The sequence below is a fragment of the Chelonia mydas genome, chromosome 6, assembly GCF_015237465.2.
Source record: "Chelonia mydas isolate rCheMyd1 chromosome 6, rCheMyd1.pri.v2, whole genome shotgun sequence".
Lineage (NCBI taxonomy): Eukaryota > Metazoa > Chordata > Testudines > Cheloniidae > Chelonia > Chelonia mydas.
The window spans coordinates 73315761-73342323 of NC_051246.2; the positions used below are offsets into that span (position 1 = coordinate 73315761).

Here is a 26563-nt window from a genome sequence, read left to right on the forward strand (position 1 = left end):
TGATAGAGCCTCAAAAAGCATCTTTTCTTCGCCTATCACCTAAATACAGTGAAAAGCCAAAAATTATTTTAAGGAAGAAGAATTGAATTTAAATGAAGAATAAGTTTAGTGCCTGAATGTTCCAAACTTGTATCAGAGGAGGCTTTGAAATCCTCCAGTACTGTTCTCTGGCTTTCTGACATAACTAATAAACCCATCAGCAATCCAAATTTTACCTTGGTGATCACTTCAAAATGAAATGATGTAAGGGTGTTCCTGCTTGGGGAAAATCTGAGTGTCCCTCCACTGCTGTTTTTTTTTTTTTTGGTCAGGTGTCTCTATAGCAGAGAGGGTTAGACACTTGGTTGTGAAGCCACACAGGGCCCTGTGTTCTGGGGGCTCCACATTTTGGACCTCATCCTTGAGATTACAGAACAGTTGAGTTAGCAGACCTGAAATTCCCCTGGGCTCTAAGGCCCAGATTCTCAAAGGTAGTGAGGGAAATCAATAGCAGTTAGGAGCCTAAATACCTCTGGGCCCCATCTTTGTGAGTGTAACCAGCTACAGGGACAGAGACTCAACCAAAAGGGTTCAGGGGAAGAAGGCTAGAGGCAGCCTAAACCACTGCACTATGTCCCCATCCGATGATCAGAACCTCTCTCCCCCATAGGTCCTCCTGACGCTCGCACTTCTTTTGTTTTTTCTTACACGTGCCCTGACTCCACGGCTACTGAAGCCCGCCCACCTAATGACAAGTGCGCCCTAGATGACGGTACCCGGCACAGCCAGCTCCCGCACAAGCCGGGTTAGTGAGCAGCCGGGCCCTGCGCTCAGCACAGCCCTAGGTGAAGCCTAGGGCAGGGGCTTGCAAAGAGCTGGAGGCGGGCACGTGGGAGCAGCGCGTGGGACCGGGGGGGGGGCAGAGAGGCTAGCCAATGAAAGAGCAAACCATGCAGATGCAGCATCGGGCTGAGAAATGAGCCCACAAGCAGCCCAGCAACCCTCGGAGCTTCCATTCAATCTCCACCCTGCTCCCCACACCTCCACCTGCCCCCCGGACATGAGCACACCCGGCCTCATCGTCATATACACGCCCACCTCCTGGCCCACGCTCATTGGCTCCCCGGAGTCACGTGCCCTTAGCCCAAGGGCAGAGAGACACGTGATGTAGTCTCAACTGGCGCTTTTAGCCTAGTAAGGCGGAGCTGATGACATCATCCCACCGGCGACACTTTGGGCGGTGCTGAGGGCTGGAAGGGGCAGTGCGGGGGCGGCTGGCTTTCCATACGTCATCTCTATGCACCGGCGGGAGGGTGGCTCATGGGCAGGGTGAGGGGCGCGTGTGGCAGGCGAGCGGCAGGACGGTGGCCGCGCGGGGAGCGCAGGGCTTCGCGGTGTGAGTAGCCCCGAGTGCCCCGTTGTGGAGCCTAGGGCGTGTGTGTCACCGCGCAGCGCCGGCCGCCGGCTCCGCTCTCCCGGGCTGCTGCGGGTAGCTCCACGCTCCCTGCGGCGACAGTCGCTGGCCGGCAGCGTCGTCCCAGCCCTCCCGCCCGAGCCTGGCGCGAGCCGGGTGTAACCGCCCGGGCTGCGGGGTGATAAACGGCCGGCCCCGCCCCCGGCTCTTCCCCGGGGCCGGGCCCGAGCTGCGCCCTCGGCCGGTGGGGCGGTGCGTGCCTGGGTGACAGGCGGGCCCCGGGGCGGCCGTGTCAGCACAAGGCTGGTGCGGGGCTGGGTGAGCGGGGTGCCGCAGGGCTGCGGAGAGCACGCCTCCCCCCCGCCCCTGCTCGGCAGGCTTAGACACCCGTGACTCGGGGGCTGCTCGCTTGGTTGCAGAGGTCAGGGCTGGCTCGAGAGGTTTCGGGCTGGAGCACTGGGGCTGGGGGGGGAGATAGCTCAGTGGTTTGAGCATTGGCCTGCTAAACCCAGGGTTGTGAGTTCAGTCCTTGAGGGGGCCATTTAGGGGATCGGGGCAAAAATTGGGGATTGGTCCTGCTTTGAGCAGGGGGGTGGACTAGATGACCTCCTGAGGTCCCTTCCAACCCTGATATTCTATGATTCAATGACTGCTACCCCTGCGGGAGGCCGGCGTAAAGGGGGCTCGCCTCCCTGCCGTCCGAGGTGCTGCAGTGGGGGGAGGTGGTGACTGGCATTCATGTGACTTGTATCTGTCTGCTTATTTCAGGCACATCATGTCCAAACTGAGGGTGTCCCGTGTGGGGCTTGGGATACTGCTGAGTGCAGCTGCTGGGATCGGGTTCTTGTATGTGCTCTACAAACAGAGGCGGAAAAGGCCCTGGTGGGGAGGCAGCTCCGGGCACTCTCTGGTTCAGCTCATGCAGAACTCTGTGGGGCCCCATGAAAATGCAGAGACTCTGGGGCACCATAACCAGGGTACAGTAATTATTTCTGTTTCTACTTCTGTGTTATCTGCAAAATTGGTCTCTGACTGGCAAGGGTGGATTTGTCCTTCATACCTGAACTTCGGTTCAGTGCTACCACTACTGCTTTTTCTGTTTGTAGCTCAGAAGTGGTTAGTATATAATTGGGATATTACCATTGTAGGAGGTAAACTGCGCACCCTAAAGATGATCAGTAGATCAGCTTAAAATAACTGACGTAAATTAAAAATAATCCACTGTTACTCAAAAAACTAAATGCACACTATCATCAAATTAATACAGTTAATAAAATCTGACTGACTGCTAATAACCTGTTAAAGAATTTTAAAGATCCAAGATAAGCAACCTTCTTCCAGACAGTTGGTAAGTACTGAACAAACCCCAATTTATTTCAGAGAAGAATTAAACAGAATAAAATATTATTAAACATTTTTAAGAACACAAATCCTAAACAAGCAGGATGCAAAACATCATTGTTCAACCATTTTGCAGTGTGTAACATCACATTCTCCAGTCTTTGGCCCTAATTTTGGAGGGAGCTCTGTGTGGTGGACCTCCCACGCATTGAAGTCAGTGAGGCACATGCAGCCAGTTGCAGGGTCTTGCCCTGAGTGATTACCATAATTTGTTTTTCACCATTTATGATGTTTCATTTGTTTTAGGATGCTATTTAGCTTGGATACTAAATAGTAACTTTTGCTTTCTTATTTAGTCAGTTTCTGTTCCCTTTCACTTTTGCAGATATACTAGCACAAGGCTATTCTGCAGATTTGCAAATCTGTAGTAGGGAAACGCCTCAAGTGACACAGACTTTAAGGTCAGAAGGGACCATCATGATCATCTAGTCTGACCTCCTGCATATTGCATGCCACAAAACTTTACCCACCTCCTGCTGTGATAGACCTGTAACCTCTGGCTGAGTTACTGCAGTCCTCAAGTCATGATTTAAAGACTTCAAGTTACAGAGAATCCACCATTTACACTAGTTTAAACAGCAAGTGACCCATGCTGCAGAGGAAGCTGAAAAAGTCCTAGGGTGTCTTGCAGTCTGACCAGGGGGAAAATTCCTTCCTGACCCCAAATACAGTGATCACTTAGACCCTCAGCATGTGGGCAAGAACCTCCAGCCAGACACCTGGAAAAGATGTAGTCAACTTACCAAAGTGACTTTTTTTCATTTAAAAAGTCATTTGCTACATGTGTTATAAATAATACGGAAGACAAAAGAGAGATGTTTTTTCTCTGCTTTTTCTGATTTGTTTCCTTTGCATACAGTCAGTGTCATTGTTTTCCCCTATATCATTTGGGGTAGATCCTGCAACTGGCTCCACCTGGATTTGCTCTGGTGTTCATGCAGAGCCACATCAGCTTTAATAGGGCTTACTTTACAGGAGCTAGACCAGTGGTTCTCAACCAAGGGGCTGCAAGCCCTTTCGGGGAGGGGCTGAAACCTTGAGCCTCGGCACTCCCCTGCTGTGGGGCTGAAACCCTGAGTCCCTGTGCCCACCCGCAACGGGGCTGAAACCTCAAGCACTGGTTCTCCCCCCACTGCAGTGCCAGAATGGGACAGTTCTAGGGGCAGCTCCACTCCCACCCCTTCCTCCTCTCCCCGGCCCCGAAGCTGGAGTCAGGCAGTGCGGCGTTCACCGAGGCAAGTCATGGAGCAGGCAGCCATGGCATTCTCCCGTCTGCTGCGGGTGCCCGAGGTTGTGGCTGCTCCTGAGCTCACGCAGTCGGTAAGAGCTTCCCAGGCAGGGGGACCCCCCCTCTGTGGCCGGCAGAGCCCTTGGAGGAGCAGTGATCACAGGGGAGCCCTTCTGGCACACAGCCCCTAGCTACCCCTTCCCTACATCCTGAGCTACCTCCCTGCCCATGCACAGCTCCTAGCTACCCTCTCCTTGCACTCTGAGCAGTTGCCAAACTTTTTGAGCAGAACCCCCACCGCACACAACCCACACAGGCTAGGTGGCCTGCTGAGGTGAGTCAGGGGGTGGAGGTGGCATTGCCTTCCTGGACCCTGCTGTGCAGAACTGGCCCAGGCCCTGCTGGCCTCTGCCTCCCCAAAATAGAAATACCAACTACACCTATGCCTGAGGGCCTGCCCGGAGCCCCAAGTCCCCCATCTCTCCCCAGCTGGGCCCTGGACTTTTTATAGCATGTTGAGCAGGGCCTCAGGGGGAAAAAAAAAGGTTGAGAACCCCTGAGCTAGACCATAGTAAGTTTCTAAATGTTTTGTTTGTGGGTGTGTGCGTGTGAGAGAGAGAGAGTTTTTTATAAGCAAATAAGGGACAAAATATTTTATTTAAAGAGAACCAGGACCCCAGTGTGCTAGGTGCTGTACAAACACAAAATAAAAAGACATTCTGTACCCCAAAGAGCTTACATCTAACTGATGTTAATTTTCTTTATACTATTTTACTTCTCTTAAAACACTTGTTTAAAAGTTGTGATGTGGACAAGGGCATGGAACTGAATAATTAGATTACAGTAACTAGATTGTGTTCAGCTGCATAAAACTAAGGACATAAGGGCTATGCTGGGACAGGCTACAAATCCACCTAGCACAATATCCTGTCTTCCAACAGTGGCCAGTGTTAGATGCTTCAGAGGGAAGGAACGGAACAGGTCATTTATCAAATGATCCATCTCCTTTTGTCCACTCCCAGCTTCTAGCAATTACAGGCTTAGGGAGACCCAGGGCATGGGGTTCCATCCCTGACCATCTTGGTTAATAACCATTGATGGAGGTATTCTTCATGAACTTATCTTATTCTTTTCTGAACTCAATTATAGTTTTGGCCTTCACAGCATCCCCTGGCAACAAGTTCCATAGGTTGACTGTGTTTTGTGTGAAGAAGTACTTACTTTGGTTTGTTTCAAGTTGTAACTGTAGTGTGTAGGTTGTATGAGACAAGTGCACTGAACCACTTTTTTAAGTGGGTTTTTCCCAAGGTCATTCTCTATCAACAGTATTTGAAAACGCATTATTTCTCTGCAAAGAAATTTCTCTCAGGTCCTTTACTTTTCCTCTTAGTTTTTGCATTGCTTTTCATTAACAAACTTTACTGTGCCATTTACAGGCTAATACAGGTTCTATTATGTGGAGAGTTGTTTTTTGTGGTGTATTTTTAGGGTTTGGTTGAAGTAAAACGTAAAGGGACACTTACAATTTTCTTAAAACTAAGACCAATGAAATTGTAGAAATATTTTGTTACAAACATTAAAAAAATAAATCCAGTTAAAATATCGTAAAAAATTGATATCCCCTTGCCTGTCCATGACCAAACTTTTTACAGCTAGGAATTTGAAAATGTAACTAACTTGATTGATAGTAATTGTCCAAGCTGAAAAATGGAACAAGTTAAACAATGATTCTAAATTGAGTGAAACAAATTGGAGTGTTAAATGTTTCACTTTCAATAAATCATGGTGATGTTAGTAACCTAGATAAAGAAACTTGCTTACACCAGAGGACTTTTTTTTTCAGTTGTATCCCTCTAAATATTTTGAAAAAAGTGTAGTGATTTCAGTGTAGAAAATAAAGGCTAGTTGGAGGACAGAATCTTGTAATTCAGGATATTCAGTACATCAGTTTAACTAGTTTTACGGCATGAGCAGCAAGCTTTCACTCAGTTTGGGTTTTAATTTTTGTATTATACAATATGTTGCTATTATATTTTAAAAAGGGACAGTCAGCCCAAAATTTAATTTCTTTTTCTTTTGGGGGGGGGGGCTTGGTGACTTGTTACCAGGGTGCTGGGTGTGCTTTTGGAAAAAAAAACACTGCATATTTGCAATAAAAACATTTTCACTGAAATCATAAGAAATTTGATTTTTTTACTTAGCATTCTTCCGCAGTGCTGTGTACCATCCCAGCAATGTAAAATTTTGTGAACCAGAAAGTGAAATCTAGAAGTCTAACCTCGTTTGTTTGTGGTGTTAATGTCCAAATCAACAGCATAAGTAATGAGAAGCAAAATACTTATCATTTTTTAGTTTTAATAATCTGAAGGGTTGACAGACTGTTTTATTTAAAAGATTCCTTCCTTCGAAGTCCTTAAGTTATTTTTCTTACTATAGTCATACTTGACTTAAGGTGTGATTATTTGTGTCTTATAAAAATAAATTTCTGGCCTTATGGTAAGAAATAGAGAAACAAGTTTAAAAACAAGACCGTTTGTAGAGAGCTTTGATAATAGTTAAATCAGTGGTCATACCAGCAGTACATGTTGATCATGTTGCAGCTGGAGCAAAGTACAGCATCTTAACAGATAAGCTAAAATATCATAAATATTTAGGGCACAGCAACCATATGTTTGAATTTGCTCATCTGATATTAAGAGTCCATGCCCCTGTCTGCAACAGTAGAGATTTTTCCTCATGTCCTTGGCTGGAATTAGTTTGCATACCTCTGTTCCACTGTCGTACATTATTTTATGAACTAGTTGATCTTCTGGCTGATATTCTGCATTCCAGAGTTGGTTGCATTTCAGAAGTAAAGTGAAGTGTGGCTATTTAAGACTATTTTAGAGCCATATAAATAGTATTTCATGTGCTTAATTATGTGTAACTACATAATCATAAGAACAGCCATACTAGGTCAGACCAAAGATCCATCTAGCCCAGTATCCTGTATTCCGACAGTGGCCAATGCCAGGTGCTTCAGAGGGAATGAACAGAACAGGTATTCATCCCCTGTCACCCATTCCCAGTTTCTGGCAAATAGAGGCTAGGGACACGGTCCCTGCCCATCTTGACCAATAGCCATTGATGGAACTTATCCTCCAGGAACTTATCCAGTTCTTTTTTGAACCCTGTTATAGTCTTGGTCTTCATATCTTCTGGCAAAAAGTTCCACAGGTTGACTGTGCATTGTGTGAAGAAATATTTCCTTTTGTTTTAAACCTGCTGCCTATTAATTTCATTGGTTGACCCCTAGTTCTTGCATGATGAGAAGGAGTAAATAGGACTTCTTTATTTACTTACTCCACACAAGTCATTATTTTATAGACCTCCATCATCTCTTAGTCATTTCTTGAGTGGTAACAACTAATTTAGACCCCATCATTTTATATGTATAGTTGGGATTATGTTTTTCAATATGCATTACTTTGCATTTTTCAACATTGAATTTCATCTCCCATTTTGTTGCCCAGTCACCCAGTTTTGTGAGATGTCTTTGCAACTCTTCACAATCTGCTTTGGACTTAACTGTCTTGAGTAGTTTTGTATTATCTGCAAATTTTGCCACCTCACTGTTTGCCAATTTTTCAGATCCTTTATGAATATGTTATTTAGGGATCTGGGGCAAAAATTGGGGATTGGTCCTGCTTTGAGCAAGGGGTTGGACTAGATGACCTTCTGAGGTCCCTTCCAACTCTTATACTCTATGATTCTATGTTGAAGTACTGATCCCCATACAGATCCCTAGGGAACACCACTATTTACCTCTCTCCATTCTGAAAACTGACCGTTTATTCCTACCCTTTGTTTCTTATCTTTTAACCAGTTACTGATCCATGAGGGGACCTTCCCTCTTATCCCATGAGCGCTTACTTTTCTTTAAGAGTCTTTGGTGAGGGATCCTTGTCAAAGGCTTTCTGAAAATCCAAGTATATTATATCCACTGGATTACCCTTGTCCACATGCTTGTTGACCCCCCTCAAAGAATTCTAGTAGATTGGTGAGGCGTGATTTCCCTTTACAAAAATCATGTTGAATCTTCCCAAGCAAATCATGTTCATCTATGTGTCTGATCATTCTGTTCTTAACCAGTTTTCCCAGTACTGAAGTCAGGTTTACCGGCCTGTAATTGCTGGGATTACCTCTGGAGCCTTTCATAAGAATTGCTGTCACCTTACTCTTAGTGGGAATATAACTTTAAAACCTGCCTGTGACAGACAGATAGTTTTAACCAAGGAAAAGAAAGGGAAGCATGCTTAAAAGTAAGCAACCTCCTCGATTGCAGTGGTCACTGATGTATTCATTTTTTTCTGCAGTGCACTATTACATGGTTTTATTCCCCTCTTTGAATGTCCAGAAACAAGCATCTGGTAATGTTTTCCTGTTTCTAATCTTTGTCACTCACCTCTATGTCTAATTAAGTTTTTTCTCACTCTTTTAGTTCTGCTTATAAGACAAGCACCAATGGAGGCTGGTGATGGCATTACGTACACCTCTCTTTTAACACGAGAAGAGCAAGTGGAAGTGCTGAACCGTCTGGACTTCGTGCTGAAAAACATTATAGAGCTACGAAAAGAAGTGGAGGAACTGAAGAACAGCCTGCAGAGTTTAGCTGGGGAGATCAGTGGAGAAGTCAAGTAAGTACAAAACCACCTTCCTTTTGTCAATCATAGACAATTAGAAAACCATCTCTCTATATGCCTTGAAAGAGCTCACAGATCAGCAGGTTTTAGGTGAAAACAATCTTGTCCTCTCTGCCTTCTCTAATGAAGAGATCAACCTATGTATCTTTTATAAATGGGAATCAGGACAAGTCTCTCATGCAAAGAGCATATCCACCCTTCATTACAATAATGCTCTAAAAATGGGCAAGGGTGTAAGCTACTGTTTTCTAAAATTTGTCCCATCTTCCCCCACCTAACTCCCCCAAACAGAGAGCCAATGCCAGTCAAGGAAATTTGAAATCCAATGTATGCTCGATATTCTACAATTTGGATAATCTGAGCATGCACAGGCATGTGTTTACAATCTCTTTTTGTGTAAATCCCACTAAAGGGTAGGATTATTGAAACTGGAAAGGAGAAGATCCAGAAGGAATTGGCTTTAAGTTGTCAAAATTGTGACAAGAATAGTGAAAACTAATCATTCAGTCCTTTTTGATTTGTTCGTTACACTAGAACAAGGAGATATTCAGTGAAATTAAAAGCCCAGTAAATCTAGAACCAATAAATGGAAATATTTCTATTACACAGTTTGTTTGTTCACTAGAGGTGAAATTCTGGCCCTACTGAAGTCAAAACTCCCTTTGACTTCACTGGGGTCAGTATTTCACCCTAGATGTACACTTACTCAAAGGTCAGTGGAACAGTTACTCTGGATTCTTAGGCCTATAACTTTATGACAATCAATATTTATAGTTGTACAAAACAATGACAGTATGAGAAGTCGTATCTATGCTTCAGGATGTCTGATCATCTCCCTATTTCAGGAATTAAGTTTTCTTGTCATGTACAACACTGTACATAAGACTAGGTGCATTGTGGGTGTTTTCCTTCCTCTAAGCATTGGGTGCTCTCAGCTATCTTAGACAGATGCTGAACCAGATGGACTAGTGGTCTGTAAATTTCTGGCTCTTGTCTCTGTAGCAATGGTTGTCCCATTCATATCTACTGTAGATTATGTAGTGAATGGAATATCCTGTAAAACATGAGCTCCTCGGGGGCAGGGGCTGTCCTTTTGTTTTGTGTTCATAGAACACCTAGCACAGTGAGGCCCTTGTCTCTGACTAGGGCCTTTAGGCACTATGATAATATGAATGATAAATAATGTTCCTTCATCTTTCTTCACAGGAAGGATGATTATATACACTTTCTATTTGCCTGTGGGTTTCTGTTTGATCTCATTTATAGTGTAGCCCACAGTATTTTAAACTTGGCAATTTGTGACTTCACCCACACAAAGCAGGAACAAGTACCATTTTAATTATTGCTCCTTTGGTGTGGAGTGGATGTAATAGATTATGAGGGTAGAAGCAAAGAAATTGACATGGATTGAAATAGACACTTCTCTAGTCATTACTGTGTTTCTGTCTTTCAGATCCCACCTGGAAGAAACCCAGAAGGTAACTCGGCGGAGGAGGTACCCATTTCCTAGAGAGAGGAGTGATTCCACAGGGTCCAGCTCTATTTATTTCACAGCCAGCTCAAGAGGGGCCAATACAGATGATGGTGAAAGTGAGGGAGGGTAAGCAGAACATCAGTTAGGAACTGTTCTTGGTCTTGGAAACTCAGTAGCCACTTACTTCGTTGTATTCTGTATCACAGATGGGATGTTTCAATAGATGCATTTTTTTTCCTGCTCTACTTGCATTCAGTTTCATTGCATGAAACCTAGCTGTTGATTTTCTTAAAAAAGCCAGAAGTTTTAGATACTACACCTGCCCCTGAGTGCTCCTACCAAGAATTGTAATTTTGCTACCACATTTTATAATTTAAAAAAAAAAAAAAAATTATCCCTTCCAGTTCCTGTTTGATCAACAGTCAGGGTGATGTGTGACAGTTTATATGCCATTGCAGGCAAACTGGCAAGGAAATTATGACAGAGCTGGAGGGAAATAAGAAATACTCCAGTTGGCTCTAGTTATAATTGTGGAGTATGGTGTTCTTTGAATTGTAATTCAAGAGAGGTGCTCTAGTTAGGGGCAGGCAACTTTCACTGAGAGTTTGAGCAGCAGGGCTCCATTTAACACAAACCTATGAAATCTTCTGTAGTTTGAACCAGAACTGGCAGTTAGGTACAGCTGGAGCAAGAACCCACTGTTGAGGGTGAAGCGGAGTTCACTGACTAAAGGGTGATGGGAATAAGCCTTTGGCTGGACTGGAAGGAGATGGGTGCTATAATTCTAAACGTGACATTCTGGGAGAGATTATGTAAATCTGGTTTACACTAACAAATCATTTGGGGTCAGAATGGCAAAAGAGCAACAGCAACTGTCAGACCATAAACCAAAATTACTTTTGAAGTAATGTTTTCTAAAAGATCCTGAAATTAAAAGGAAGTTAAACAGAATACAGCACATCTAATTCTAAGACTATGTAAAGCCTCGTTTTGACAGAATCATGCTTACATGTTTGTCATTTTATTTAGGTTCTTACCACACCTATCCTTGTACTATCTGAGTACCGTAAGTCACCTGATGCTTTATAAGTAGGATGCCTACTGGGTGCATGTGCCTCTGGTCAAGAGGAGGAAAGTCTTCTCTTTCCTGATTTTTTTTTTTTTTTTTTTTTTAAGTCAATAGATTAAGAAGGGCATGAAGCAGATTCCTGAGCATAAAATTCTCTGTCAGTATTTTCTCATGGAAAGGCAAATTATATGTTTTTTAGACCGAGGGTTCCAAACACCATGTGTGTTTTCTCAGTGTCACTGGCAGGTTTTAATGAATCTTCAAATAATTTTGCCAGTGCATATAACTAGCATGTTGCCTCTACCTGCTGATAATGGGTAGGCCAACTTGTAAAGTGTGTGTGGCTGCATGGAGGAAGAAAACTGAAAGTTTCTATCTCTTTGTACAGTGTTTGTCTTCAGCTGATGGTAAAACTCTTCCAGATTCTCATATTTTGTGAGATCTTCCTTAGAGGAGGAATTTGAGCTGATCTCATTGTCATTTTTTAACCCCCTGCAAATGATATATGATAACTAATGTGCTTCAAAGTGACTAAAGAATAGTTCCACAATAATTCTGCTTTATAAAAGGAAAAAAGGCAATTCTTGACTTAGCAGGATGTTGTTTACAGTATCTTGGAATTTGGAATATGCTTTCTTGGGATTCCCATGCTTATTCTACAGAGGTGTAAGATTTGTCTGGGTTCTTTGGCTTTGACAAAACAGAAAACATTACTCCTAAGAGACATTGAGGAAAGTATTAAAATAACAAAGAAAAGCTGTCTGAAGAGAACAGAGAATCATTTGTAGGACATGGAAATGACGGAGATGTTTCCAGCTGCAGATATATTGAGAGCATTTTACAGCTTGTCCTCTCAATCTTGTTTTGATGAAGATGGTATTCCTTTCAGATAAAATATGTAAGCTTATAGTTGATTCAGAGAAACTTTTTTTTACTTGTACAGACTATTCAGGGTGATTAAAATCCAGTTATAAATATTTCCACAGGTTTGATCATCCTTCTAGTAAGGTCACTTTTAATTACGCTCTGCAAAAGACAGTTTTGGAACAATCTCAATATAAGGATGGCAATTGTTCACCGTTGTAACACCATCCGCACCATGGTGCTAATTACTGAACAATCTTTTTGATCACTTTTGACTGTAGCCTATTGATTAATAGTTTGGGAGGGAAGGTTTTAAATTAATCTTTTATGTGCTCACTCACCTTGATTGACACAGCACAGTTGGTTATAACTGAATTGCTGTCTCCAAGTGAAATGCCCTGTTTTTTCTTTAATACTGACAGCTAAGAGGTTTTACTGAACAGCTTGCATATGTTGTTTAATGGGTTTTGTAGGGTGATTTGTAACTTTTTGAAACAAGTCACGTATGTCTGTTTTTTCTGAAGTGAAAGGTGGTCAGTAAGCCCCAATTTTGTGTGGCTAATTCCTGTTAGTTGTAGGCTAGGTACTGGATCCTAACTGCAAGAGAAATGTAATTATGTTTGTTTTGTGTGAGGATGACATTATGGAATATAAGGGGACAGGTTAAAAAAAATCCTTATTATACAAATAATACTTTAATATAATTGCACCAGTTATGCTCATCACTTCTTACATTTTTCTTGGTGTTGGTCGATGACGAGACTAGTCAGTTTCATTTTAGTCTACTTCACTTTGAGAATTTCAAGGGGTTTGTTTGCAGGAAAATGTGTAGACACTTATCTGCACTCACAGCTTGCATTGTTGGCAGCATATTGGTAGACCATGTCACTTAACCATCCGCTCTACCAGCACAGATAAATGTTCACAGACTTTCCCACTGTAAAGAGATCTGTATAGTCTGTAGTCTACCTTGCAAAGGTGTGTTTAAAAGTTAAAGAATGCTTCTATTTAATTAAAAATGGAAATATTAACTCAGTTTGTTTTAACAAAAGTCTTCAAGTTTTATAAAAGCTAAACTTTGGGCCAGATTTGACCTAACAACATTTTTCTGAAGCTGACCTAAACAGATAGTGTTTTTTAAGATTTCAGGTTAATAAAGTGTAGAGACTTAAAATTACAACTTTAAAACAAAAGTGTCTGTCTCATCCATTTATGAACAAGAATATGAAAAGGTGCCTGCTCCCCCTGAAATCATTGACTTAAAAGGGAGTAGGAGCAGGCCTATGGTAGTAATATTTACACAGGAAGAAAACCAACATCCACCATCTTACCTACCAATCAAAGTATTTTCAAAAGGCTTTGTTTGACTGTCAGACATGTCAGGTATTCCTTTATATGGACGTTCTACTCCCCTTCCATTACTACCATATTAATTTATAACCATATGGGTCCACATTTGCCCTAAAAGTCCATGATTCTTCTAGAACAAAATTGAGTGTCACACCTATTTTTTGCTTAGCAGTTAGGAGCTAAATTCAGGGCCCTGCAATATTTCTCTGCAATAGCTGGAAGTACCTACAGCAGGATAGAGTATTCATTTCTCTCTTTATTTTGTGTGAAGGATCTTCAACTATCACAGAAGAAAATCAACCCTAAATCTGGATCTTGGAATGCTAAAAGCTTTTCAGTTCATCTCATAAAATAGTAGTTAGAACAAGGCATTGACAAGACGGATTGCACAATCACTTCATTCACCTGGAAATAGTCTGAAGACATTAAAAACATTTGGCTAATGGGGGAGTTACTGAGTAACTGATTCATGGAGGGTCAAAACTGAGATTCTGGTAGGAGGAAGGTTTAGTTTAGTGATTTGGCTAAACAAGACTTTACTCTGTGTAACTGGTTCTGAAAAAGTCCTTGTGTTAAAGAAGTTCTGTATGTAATAACAGATGTATTAAATCTTCATTGTCACAAGTTACTATACTGACATCTTTTAGAAGATGTAAATGTCAATTCCAGAACCCAACGGGCACAGTGGATAATGGATTTTTTTTGAGATGTTGGTCTAGTGCTACTAAAGAGGCATTAACTAATAAAGATAATTGCAATGGATTAAAAGGTAGTGCTCCTACTATTTACAGGTTGCAGAAAAGAGATCCTCTGATAGAGGAAACAGCTTAATGTCATTGAGCTGCCTCAGCCAGCAGTATTCTGTTACCCTGAGATAGGGCAGTACAGACTTGTTGCAGGGCTGTTGGGCTTACTCCTGTCTGTCTTTCATGGTGGCTTTTAAATTACTAATAAGTATTCAGGTTTCAGAGTAACAGCCGTGTTAGTCTGTATTCGCAAAAAGAAAAGGAGTACTTGTGGCACCTTAGAGACTAACCAATTTATTTGAGCATAAGCTTTCGTGAGCTACAGCTCATTTCATCGGATGCATACTATGGAAAGTGTAGAAGATCTTTATATATATATAAAAATATAAACACACACATACTTCTATATACATTTTTTCATGCTTTGTGTGTATATAAAAAGATCTTCTACACTTTCAACAGTATGCATCCGATGAAGTGAGCTGTAGCTCACGAAAGCTTATGCTCAAATAAATTGGTTAGTCTCTAAGGTGCCACAAGTACTCCTTTTCTTTTTAATAAGTATTCAGTTGAACCTTCTTGATTGACTGTAGTACTGATCTAATAACAAATGCCTGCAGGTGGGTAAAATCTTTGTAGAACATATCTAACAGAGGAAGACTAGTGAAAGGATAAGTGTCACGATAAGACTTTTAAACTTGAGAATCACCATAGCAAGTTAAATCCTTTTAACTTGGCTAACCTACTTTCTCAGTTAATACAAATAAGGAAAAAGCTTGGAGATAAAGTTCCATAGTGGAGGTTGCAACCAGCTTTCCATTATAAACTTGCTTTTTTCTCTCCTTTCTTTTTAAAATCCAAAATCTATAGCTTAGATGTGAGTCAGGGAATGACTTTAACGTGACACCTTAAAAATGGGTGTTCAGGAGAGTTCAGAAAGTTGAGACTTTTTGCCATTTTTAGAACAGGTAATAAATGTAGTTTACTGGATCCCCTAGCTGAGAATTAGCTCCCAAGACCAAAACATATATTTGATTACAAATGTAAAGCTATTTGACTTTAATGTCATTATGAAATGTATGTTTTAGCGCGCTTGATATAAGATATCACAGGGATGCTGAGAAAGTAAATTTCAAGCTTTTTTTCCAACAGAGTTCAAAATGTCTCTTGATTATTAGAGAGTAAAGATAATTTTTCAGCCAAAAAGCTTATGAGAGAGGACTGCAAGCCTCCAAAGACTTAGCTGTGATTCTCTACAGCAGACCTTAAGAGGGCCACCAAGTGGGGAGAGGCCCCTCTGATCTCCAATATTGCTAACACTTGTGATTTAATTGTGAGTCTTGTGTTTAATAGGTGTTTTTCTTAATTCCACAGCTCCTGAAATCATGTTATGATAATCACAGCTTTTGTTTAACCTCTCTACCTAAGTTTCTAGCCCTCATGGTTGCAGAGAGAAGTTTGAAAATGTGAAGCTCAGAGCAGATTTTTTTAAATTAAATTTGACTGTTAAGCTTGCCTCATGATTTTGGGGAGCATGACTCCTGGCACTGGCAATACTGTATCTTCACATTGCCAACTGTCAGCTATCATCCAGTTCCCACTTGCTGTGTCCCTTCTGACATTTGTGGAAAGGGAGCCCTGCTCCTGCAGACTCTAGCAGATATGCCAGTGGGAGAGGGGTGGGGCTGGAAGGAGAGAAGGGACTTTGTGTGGGAAGGTAAGAAATTGGGGCATTCTCTATATTCACATTTGCACTCCCTCCCTGTGAATCAGTTGTAAGGATTTGGAAGTCAGCTTCTGTGTTTCATTGCTTCTTTGCAATTCTTTGGTTTGTTTAAAATATATTTAAACAGTTCAGACCAGTAGCAGGTCAGTAATTTAAAACTTTGCAGACAGCTTTAAGAGTCACTGTGATGAATTAGTGGATAAGCAATCCTGGCCTAATGTAAAACAAGTTTGTGGTACTAAACTGAAGATTCCACGTTACTTATGCCTCCAGTATTAATCCTATGTAGCTGTGTATGGTAGCCACTCTGGAACTGACTTGTAACTTTCTGAATTAGCACAGATTATCCTCGGATTCCTGCAATACATTTTTTTTTTTTTTTTGGCAGTTGCTTTCTTTTACCCTTTGGTGAAATCTTATAAAACTTCTGCTGCTGCTACTTATAATCCAAACAGGCATCAGTAGCGCCTCATGTTTCACTTCCAGATGACCCAAATTGTTCCATGCTATCAGCAGCAAGAAGTCTTGGATTGTGGAGTGGAAGTTAATTGTCTTGCATTGTTTGGCACTGTGAGGGGCAGACAAGCCCACTGGGGCCTTTTTATTTTTTTCACATGCTTATTAGCACCAAATAGCTTGTTGTTAATTTAGGAAATGTGCCACGTAGGGACTTTCACATATTAATGCATTTAAGAACTGCCTGTCTTCCTAAAGTTGAGAAAAACAGGATAAAAACACTTAAATCCCTTGGTCTTTTTGAATACTTTTGTTTTTATTGAATTATATTCAGCACGATTTCTTTTTTAAACTGGAAGCATCTCATACATGAGCCATCTCAGTAGAGCGAGTCTATCTGGGTGAGAGGAAAATGTATACATCACGAGCCATCACTGAATAGTAATTATCTTTTTTCTAAAAACAAGAAGAAAGATTGACACAGCATTTTGAAATGATTTTTAGATCTTGTACTTTTGATTGTGCTTCAGGATAAAAAGTCATTTTCAGCCTAGATACACAAATCATTCTAAGCACCTTTAAAATGCTGCCAGTCTGGAATGTGGCATGGCAGCTGTTTATCTGCCCACACCCACGCTGCACAGCTGTGTAGGACAGAAAATGAAGAGTAGCACGCTGAATTGGAACTGCAGCATGAATTAAGGGAGACTGAGCAGTTACATTCTAACAGGATTTGACTAGGGAACCAAGTTTGTATCGTTGTTCTTATGAAAGTGCCACAAGATGTTTAATAACAAGTGGTCAGTACCTTAGGTTTTACAACTTGCATAAAATATGGCAACACCTCTAGTACAGCATGTCCTTCACCATACTGATTCATTGCTTCACTATGGATTCAGAGGGAAGAATATCTACTGAATCTGCAACATAATGATTAAGTGTTCTTAGAGGCGTCTCCTCCACAAAATGACAAGACAACACGGCTTAGCCTGAGATTTGGTCTGATTACCTGGTAGTGTACAGTTCATGATGATCTAGAGAGAGTGATGGGGCTGGTGTGGTGTCTACCCTCTGAGTTGACAGTATTTGTTGGTTCTCTACCAAGGAGAGAGTGAGTTCAGGGATCCAACTGTACTGCTCATGACTCCTGAAGAAACAGTACTCTGGTAGCCAAGAGTACCTCTTTTCATCTGTGTTTGGCAAAATTGCTATCCACCTTTCTCTTAGATGTGTACCTTGGCACATGCCTTCTGTCTCTAGATTTGATAACTGTAATGTTCCCTGTTTGAGGCTGTCTTTGGAGAATACTTGGACATTTCAGCTGTTGCAAAATGTGATGGTCTGATTGCTTAACATAGCTGACCGTAGGTAAAGCTATGATTTAGCCATGCGTATTTTTAGTAAAAGTCATGGACAGGTCACGGGCAGTAAACAAATATTCATGGCCTGTGACCTGTCGATGACTTTTACTATATACTTTTACTATAAAACTTGGGCGGGGGACTGCAGGTGCTCTGGGGGGGCAGTCTGAGGGCACCATGGGTGCTGGGAGAGGTGGCCCGGGACCCCCGCTGGTGCTGGGGAGGGTTGGTGGGGCTGTTAGGGGCTCCCTACCCAGTTCCGCGTGTTCCTGCAGCTCCTAGGCGGCAGAGGAGCCAGGGGGCTCTGTCTGCTGCTCCGGCCGCAAGCACTGGCTGCACAGCTCCTATTAGCTGGGAACTGCAGCCAATGGGAGCTGCGGGGGCAGGGCCTGCGGGTATGGGCAGCATGCAGGAGCCCCCTGGCCCCTCTGCCTAGGAGCTGCAGTGCTATGCCAGTGGGAGCCAGGGAGCCCCCCCATCCTAAGTAAAGCACCCCCCCGCATCCCCCTGACCTGAGCCCCCTCCCACACACCCAAACTGCTGCTGCTGGCCCAGGGGCTGCCCGTCTCGACCTCCATGACAGACTTGCAGCCTTAACCATAGGCAGCACATTATGCTAGTGTCCCATAGGCTGCAATGGTTTCCTACTTGCTTCTGGTGCAAATTCATGCATTGAGCTTTTAAAGTTACACATGGTTTGGGTCTTAGTTACATCTGGTTAATCTTCCTTTTCATTGCTGTAATAGTTGCAGTCAGGGTCTGTAGTTAAATGTCATGGGGGCTTATGGCAGGCTGCTTGCAGCAGAGGGCCCTCTCCTTTGGACTAATGAGGGAAACAAGTTCCAACGAAGCCTGAAATTAAAACTGAACGTTCTTAAACAATGAGGGCTAATGTAGTGCTTCCTCCTTTGTGAAGAGCTCCTTTGTGAGTTAGAGAAGGGACACCTTAGGCTAAGCTTTTTTTTTTTAAAGGGAGGGTTCTAAATTTAAGCTTCAGAACGCATATTTCATACCTTAATAAGTGACCTGACTTCAATGAGAGCTGCTGGGTATTTAGCGCGTTTTTTTTTTTTTTTTTTTTTTTTAAATCAGGCCACCTATTTAGATGCCTGAACATAATTTTGGGAACTTAACGTTAGACAGTCCCTTATGGAAAATCTTGGTCTGAGTCATACCCTGTCTAATCTGGACCACTTTAATTGTTAATCATTGTCTGCGTTTACATAGATATCATGTCTTTACATGGCTCAGCTGCTAGTCCTTAATTTGTCTTTTTGTACATGTGCAATGATTTTGATCACTCACCCACCGTTTTCACACCTTTTCCCCCGTCAGCTTGAACAAGCTGTTTCATATTTAGTGCTCAGACAGTCTTGATCAAAATACTAATCTTGCCAAGAAAGTTGTGTTTGAAATTCTCTGGAACAGACCAAAAACCTCAAGCTGTATCTCCCACCCAGATAAGTCTGTTAAACTTCCTGCTGAGGTATCTGATGTATAATCTGTGAGTTCCCAAGTGACTTGCTTTGCTGGTTCTGTTCTGTGTATGCTTTTGTAGGCTTTAAAGCTAAATGGTCTAAAAAAGCTCTCTCACGAGGCCAGCGGATGCAGACTCCTGTGTCTTGACTTCCACGCTAGCTTCCTTTTGAATTTATTTTCTTCACCCCTTTTGTATTTGTCTGTACTACATGGTGTACATGGAATTGGTGAAAGATGCATAACTGCAGAGATTTAAAATTAGACTGCACAAAATTCTGGAGAATACAGTGTAGAGAAAACACTTCTGCACTAGAGAAGGTTGGGCCTAGGACATCTATTAGTCCACCTCCCATCTCTCTGATTTTTTTAAATATTTTCTCTTGGTTTATAAACTGTTTGCCCTGCATCTTGTTTTGAGTACATGTGATGTGACTTAATTCTATATTTTAATTTTTACTGAAAGGTACACCACAGCCAATGCAGAGTCTGATTATGACCGGGAGTCAGAGAGAGAGAGTGAGGAAGGAGAAGATGAAGTGAGCTGTGAGACAGTGAAGACTGCACGGAGGGATTCACTGGACCTAGTCAATGAGGATGAAACTGTTTTGGTCTTTGACTCAACAGTGGAGGAAGAATTTGGTCAACTGCTGCAGCAAGCTGACCAGCTGCATAGTGGGAATAACCAGGAGAAGAGGGAAGGATTCCAGCTGCTGCATAATAATAAACTGGTGGTAAAGTTTGTTTTAATTTCCCAGCAAAATTGTGTGTTCCACTAACAGGGAAAGATGAAGTTGGGCTTTTAGTTGTCATTGTGCGAGACCTAGTCCGTGCTACAAATGTAATGGAGTCAATGGACCTGGTGATAATATGGCTTAGAAGTGTAGTGTAGATGGTACCTAACAAAACTAAAACCCTGACAGTCCAAGGACTTGGCTTTCTTAAATGTACCATCTTGCATTCTGTCTATAGTACAAATCTAAACAGTGTTGTAATTGGGTCCCTTGACTCAGTTATAGAGTTCAAGGATTGTATAGTCAGTACAGGAAATTACATAGCTTTTTTTTACATAGGTGCCTGTTTAAAAAGCAAAACAATTTGGCTGCTGTATCTTCAACATTAAAATAAAAAATGATGTAGAGGCGAGAGATAACAAATGACTTAATCAACATTAAGCATAAGTAAAGTTTCTCTGTAAGCCCCAAAAGGGATCATGCCATGAATTTATTTAATGCTCCAGTGTATCCCTTTTCTTAAATGTTTCTCCTGCTTATTAATAGTCTAAGATAATACCAAAGTAAGCCAACTTTAGTGGATATTGTCAAGTAGCTTAGGCTTAAAACTTGTACTTTTTAAAAAAGGGTTTAACAAAACCTAGTATGAAGAGTTGGGTTTTTTAATATTTCACTGAAAATACATTGGTTTCTGTTTTTAACTGAACTTTGCCACTGCAGTTTTGGCAATCCAGCCACAACAGCCTCATGGCTGTTTTGTGTAAACCAGAATATGAAACTGTCCAATCTTCCTATGTCCAAGCTGACTGAAATGCAAAAAGTGAGCAGACAGCATAAATAAGTAAACTGAACTTTTTAAAACTTGTGATTTTTCTCTTGCTTTTTGAGATGGAGTCAGACAAGTGGATGTGTGGCTCCAATGCTTGTCCCCTCATCCGAACTAAAACGACTTTGAAGGAGGGTAGGGGAGAATCCATTTATGGTGATGTGATAAATTAGACCTGTTCTGATCTCCTTTGAATTGTGGGTTTGGTTGCAAATTTGGACGTTCATTTTACTCTTTTTGTACTTCTGCTGGAATTCTTGTTGGTTTGGGCCCATTAAAGTTTTTTTCAAAGTGTTTTTTGCATATGTTTACTCTGTGTAGCTAGATATATAAAAGAATCATCCACTTGTTTGAATAAAATAACATACTGCCTGTTACTGCTGCCACTTGACGGTCCTCTTCCTTATATCTTTGTACCAGTGGAAGAAAGGGGCTCTCTAACAGGTGATCTGAAATACTTATGTTCTGTCTGCAGTATGGAGACCGACAGGATTTCCTATGGCGCCTGGCTCGAGCATACAGTGATCTGTATGAAATCACAGAGGATGCAGACGAAAAGAAATCATATGCTTCTGATGGTAAGAAAAAGTGTTTGTGAGGCAGCTCAGTGTAGGGTTTTTATTGGATAAACTTTTTTTTTTTACTGTATCTTGTTAAAAAGACCTTATATTACTAATGCAAATTTTAAAAATACAGTTTTCTTGTTTTGTTTACTTGATCAGTTTCACTACTTCTCATTCACTAGTTCAGATGCGGTTTGTTTGGGGTTTTTAACATTATACAGGACTTGAAATAGAACCAGGAGATTTTAATTAACACTTCTGCTCCTATCAACTTTAGGAAATCATCTCCCCTTTTTAATTTAACCTAAACTTTAAGCCTGAATTGCCTGAGTAGTCCCTTTCAGCAATTGATAGCAGTCATTTAAGGCAATCATTTTCAGACTCTTTTAATGTATATAGTCCTTTCTGATGGCTTGCGAAATTCCCACATTTTTGGGAATACAAACACATGGAGCAGAGAGAGGAGAGAGCTCCATGAAATTGTGTGAGTGTGTGAGAGAGAGAGAGCTCTGTGTGGTGGTAGGTGCCCAGTATCACTGAAAGATACTTAGCTGGTAGTGAGTGGAAGAGCAACTGTCCATCTCAACAGACAGTGGTGTAAGCACCAAGGCACCTTTGAGGCCTGTTGCACTTTATTTTTTGCTCTCTGCTTTTTTCTCTCTCAGCCACCTCTTTTCAGCCTCTTTGACTCCCTGGTACAGTGCAGCCAGCCACTGTAGCCTGTTGCTAGCTGCAATCTCTCAGCTTGCAGTGTCGATGCTGAAAGTGTCCTTGAACCTGATCTTAGGTCAGCCCAGCGGCCTTGGAGCATCTGAGTTCTCCATACAGGAGATCTTTTGGAATGTGTCCATAGTCTCAAGCTAAATTTACTAGGTGGCTAACAAATGTTTAACTTCTTTACCCTTTCCTGTCACTGTAGAGACCCTAGCACTTTGGGAGGTACGTATTCAGAGAAATTCAGTGACTTTCACTCTTTCTAAATTAGTGCTTTCTGTCTGCAGGGAAAGAAGAGGCAGAGGCAGCCCTACAGAGAGGGGATCAAAGTGCTGAGGGTCACCAGTGGTATGTAACTTTCTGCTGTGTGGGAGAAGAACAAGGGAGGTTAAAGATCATATTAAGAGTTGGGCTTTATCACAGTCTATTCAGTAGACAAGTTTGTTTCTTACCTTAAATATACATTATTGAATCTGCTTTTCCTAACAGACTTTATTTTAGTTTCTTTTCCTTGTTAGTAGGCATGAATAAGCGACAAACAATACTGGTTACAATTAGCAAGATAAATTTTGTTTTTATTTGGTTCATGACAACTAATTAAGAACTTGGTTCCGAGGGGAGATGGCCTGGTGGAGTTCTTGAACAGAAGATGGAGGCAGCTATAATAATGTGTGTTCTTTAGTTTCTGAGAAACTGATTGTATCAAGTTCTTATGAGTCTGCATCTCATAGCTTAATGAGCTTCATCAAGGATGGTAAAAGATCAGCTTATAGATGAGTCTTGCAGAAAGGGGCTTCTAGGAAAAAGAAATTGAGATGCAGAGTTCAGTGCGCTCGGGAAGTTTTTAAGCATTTTAAATTTGGAGACTAAAACTGTGTTTTAAAAGGATTCCCTTTGAGTTATTAAATTGATCTCTGGAAATCCTAATTATATCTTCAAAAAAAGAAAAGGAGGACTTGTGGCACCTTAGAGACTAACAAATTTATTTGAGCATAAGCTTTCGTGAGCTACAGCTCACTTTATTGGATGCTTTCAGTGGAAAATACAGTGGGGAGATTTTATATACACAGAGAACATGAAACAATGGATGTTACCATACACACTGTAACTAGAGTGATCAGGTAAGGTGAGCTATTACCAGCAGGAGAGAAAAAAAACAAAAACAAACAAACACAAAAACACCTTTTGTAGTGATAATCAAGGTGGGTCATTTCCAGCAGTTGACAAGAACGAGTGAGGAACAGAATGGGTGGGAGGGAATAATTGGCTGCTACTCTGAAACCTATAGTTATATCTTCTAACTGTGTGTGTTGTGAGAACATGAGTGTGAAATGGAGGAAAGTTTGTTCCAGCATTAAGAGGTTTTTTTCTTAGTTCAGCTGGAGTTTTTCTTTTCAAATGACAAGAAAACAAGGAATTTGTAAACCGCTCTGCCAAAACAAATATTATATTCTATTAATGGAGTAATTCTTCTTGCTGTATCTGATGTCTCCTGTGGCCAGTGAGACATGTTGTTGTGGTTGGTGATCTCACACACTCTGGGTCATAGTCCCACAAGCAATTCTTTCAGTTAGTAACTATGAATGATGTTCATGTAGGAAGGATGATCCAGTGGCTAGTACATTAGTCTGAGATTTGGGAGTTCTGGTTGAATTCCCTGCTTTCCTCAAGGTCACACAAGAAGTCTGTGGCAGGTCATTTCTGTCTCTCTGTGCCTTACTTCTCCAACTGTAAAGTAGGGGAGTACCATTATCCCGATCTTACAGAGATGTTGTAAGGATAAGTACATTAAGGATTGTGAGATGCTCAGATACTGTGGTAAACGGGGCTGGATAGAAGTAGCTAGAAGAGACCTCATGAAAGATCTTGGCTCAGAAATGAGCTGAACTTTATTGATGATCCTTTTGGTTCTGTGTGTCCTGGGAAAATGACTACTTATGTATCCTGCTGTTATGTGCTGGAAATTAATCTGGTAGGTGAGGGTTAGGAAGCCCATTTCACACAGCTCATTTACAGAAAATTGTAATTCCTTTGTTCAAGAACTGGAACTGGGGTGGCCTCTCTTATTTTCTTTCTCATCTGCTCTGTTTCTGTTGGCCCCTCTTTAGTCCCCTACAGAGCAACCTCTTATGTCATTGAAAGCCAAATTAACAGCCAGCTGCACAAGCTACGGGGGCAGTAACTTGAGAGCTAGATGGTTAATGATGACCTGACATTCTTCCTTCTTCCTTTCTTGTTTTACTAGGATTAGTTGCTTTTCTTATTTTCATTTCTTATTGACATTTCAAAAGCTTACACAGTGCCAGGTAAAGTAGAAACTCTATTTTAAGAAAGGCTAATCCCTTGGCTCTAGGGTTTGGAGAGAAAGCGTCCATATTTTTGGGATGGAGGGAATAAGGGAGAGATTTGACCGCTACAGTTGTCACTGAGGTATTGGGCAATTTATCTCTTATGTCTTCAGAACAAGATGTCCCTTGCAACATGAGACTTCCATAATTCTGAAATCTGTCATCTGGGCTTGAAATGTATGGATTGTTGGAGTTTGTTCGTGGTTAAAAGGAAAAGAATTTCTAGTTACTCTATATGGCAGGTTCTCCTTGGCCGTATCCAGAGGAGGGCTAAGATAGTGGCTGTCTCTCTGTAGTGGAGGGTAAGCATTCTGCTACCATTACAATTTTGCTTTAAACTGATGGCTGTGATTGACTATATGTAAACGTTATCTAAACAGCTTACATTGTATGTCACAACTATACTCCTACAAAATAAAGGGTTTTGCCTTCAGAAAACAGGAAATGCTAAATTAACATTGAACATGCAATCTTAAATTGGTGCATTAAGTATTTATTTTACAGTAGACTAAGTTGTTGTCACATGCTATTTCCTCAGACAATACAACTCTTTCTTCAGCTTCTCATACTTACATGTAACTAAGATAATTTGATCACAACAGATTATTATCTTGAAATCTAGTTAATTTCAAAAATACATTAAGTATTTTTGGGTACTTTACCTGGCCCTGAGTTGCCCTCAGTTTAAGTGGTATTCACTGAACTTTTTCCACTCTCTTTACTTAGTTGCTATGTGAAAGACCTATGTACATGGAAAAACTTCTTATCTACAAGGGAAACCGTAAAACTGACTACACTGTTATACAATTTTTTCTCATCTTGATCTTGTTCATTTTTAGTTTTATCATGGCCATTGCTAGAGGTTTGCAAAAGCCTTGGCTTTTTGTATTTGTGAGGTGTCTTAATCTAGGTAACCTTTTATACAGGGTCTTCCAGAGAAACCAGTGCCATGCCAGAACACAATCTTCCGATCCTATGCTCTTCTCATTTGGTTCAGTTATTTTACATAACTGAATGGCTCTGAAATAAGTCTAACCAGCATAAGTAGTAGTATTGGCATACAGCTTCCACATAGGCAAAAAGAAAAGGAGTACTTGTGGCACCTTAGAGACTAACCAATTTATCTGAGCATAAGCTTTCGTGAGCTACAGCTCACTTCATCGGATGCATCCGATGAAGTGAGCTGTAGCTCACGAAAGCTTATGCTCAGATAAATTGGTTAGTCTCTAAGGTGCCACAAGTACTCCTTTTCTTTTTGCGAATACAGACTAACACGGCTGTTACTCTGAAACCTGTCACATAGGCAAAGTTTTTATTTTCCTTCGTGATTTAAACTAAAATTATCTGTAATAAATACCTTTGTTTTTTCATTGCTATTTTTGAACAAGTGTTGTGGCTGGCTAGAAGTGAGGAGTTTCTCATTTTCCCTACCATCCTCAGTGGCTTGAGTATCTACCAGGCTTTTGTAGAAACTTGTGTATGGAGCTGATGGTTGCTGATTCTGCTGCTATGATTAAACTAAAGCTGTTAATCGTGAGGTAGCCTAGTTTAGTACAAATGATGGTTATAGAGAGAAGAGAAAATTCCTCTGTTTTTTGGAGTGAACTGCTTGATAAATTGTGTTGGATTTCTGACATGACTGATGCATTACTGCTGGCAGGTGGGATTTTGAAGGTGGAATGTTAAACACATTAACAATCAGTGTTAGGATCGCTGGATTGTCAAGGGCATGGAGGTTAAAACTCTTTTAGGGAATAATCTCTCTTCTTTTGCTTTCTGAAGATCTGCTTGGACCATTACTTCACAGGAGAAATACCTTGTAGCCTAGAAGTTGAATTTGAGGTTTGGAGAAAATTCTTTTCATATTAGTAGTTAGATGCCTTTGGTCACTAACGTGTTTGTCATGTTGGTGAGAGGCAAAAATAGGGGAAGAAACCAGCATGACTTGATCTCTGTAATGGAATCAGGTGTTTGGCTCTTTCTGCTGGTTTAACTACTGGAATGTTGGTGAACCACCACGTTGCCTGTTAAAGTTTTAAACAGTTCTGGCACTTGAGCTTTGCATATGTGACAGAGTATGATTCTGCTTCTGAGCTAAAGAGTGATGGATTAGCCTAATGATTCAGAGTTTTATTGTGTCAAAAGTAAGTAA

General features: G+C 41.3%; 1 protein-coding gene across 3 annotated transcripts in view; it reads left to right on the top strand.

Moving 5' to 3' along the window:
- The first annotated feature begins 1098 nt into the window (after nt 1-1098).
- Nucleotides 1099-26563, top strand: part of RMDN3 (regulator of microtubule dynamics 3) — a 62917-nt gene continuing 37452 nt past the window's right edge. Inside the window, exons 1-7 of one of the 3 annotated variants that reach the window (XM_027831532.3) lie at nt 1099-1308; nt 2162-2370; nt 8503-8698; nt 10158-10304; nt 19693-19960; nt 21262-21364; nt 22351-22411. In XM_027831532.3, the coding sequence (XP_027687333.2) occupies nt 1277-1308; nt 2162-2370; nt 8503-8698; nt 10158-10304; nt 19693-19960; nt 21262-21364; nt 22351-22411 (1016 nt within the window). In that variant the 5' untranslated portion in view covers nt 1099-1276. Of the gene's footprint in view, nt 1376-1665; nt 1815-2161; nt 2371-8502; nt 8699-10157; nt 10305-19692; nt 19961-21261; nt 21365-22350; nt 22412-26563 lie in introns of those variants that run through there. The other 2 variants (XM_007069382.4, XM_037900476.2) reach the window with 2 other exon arrangements.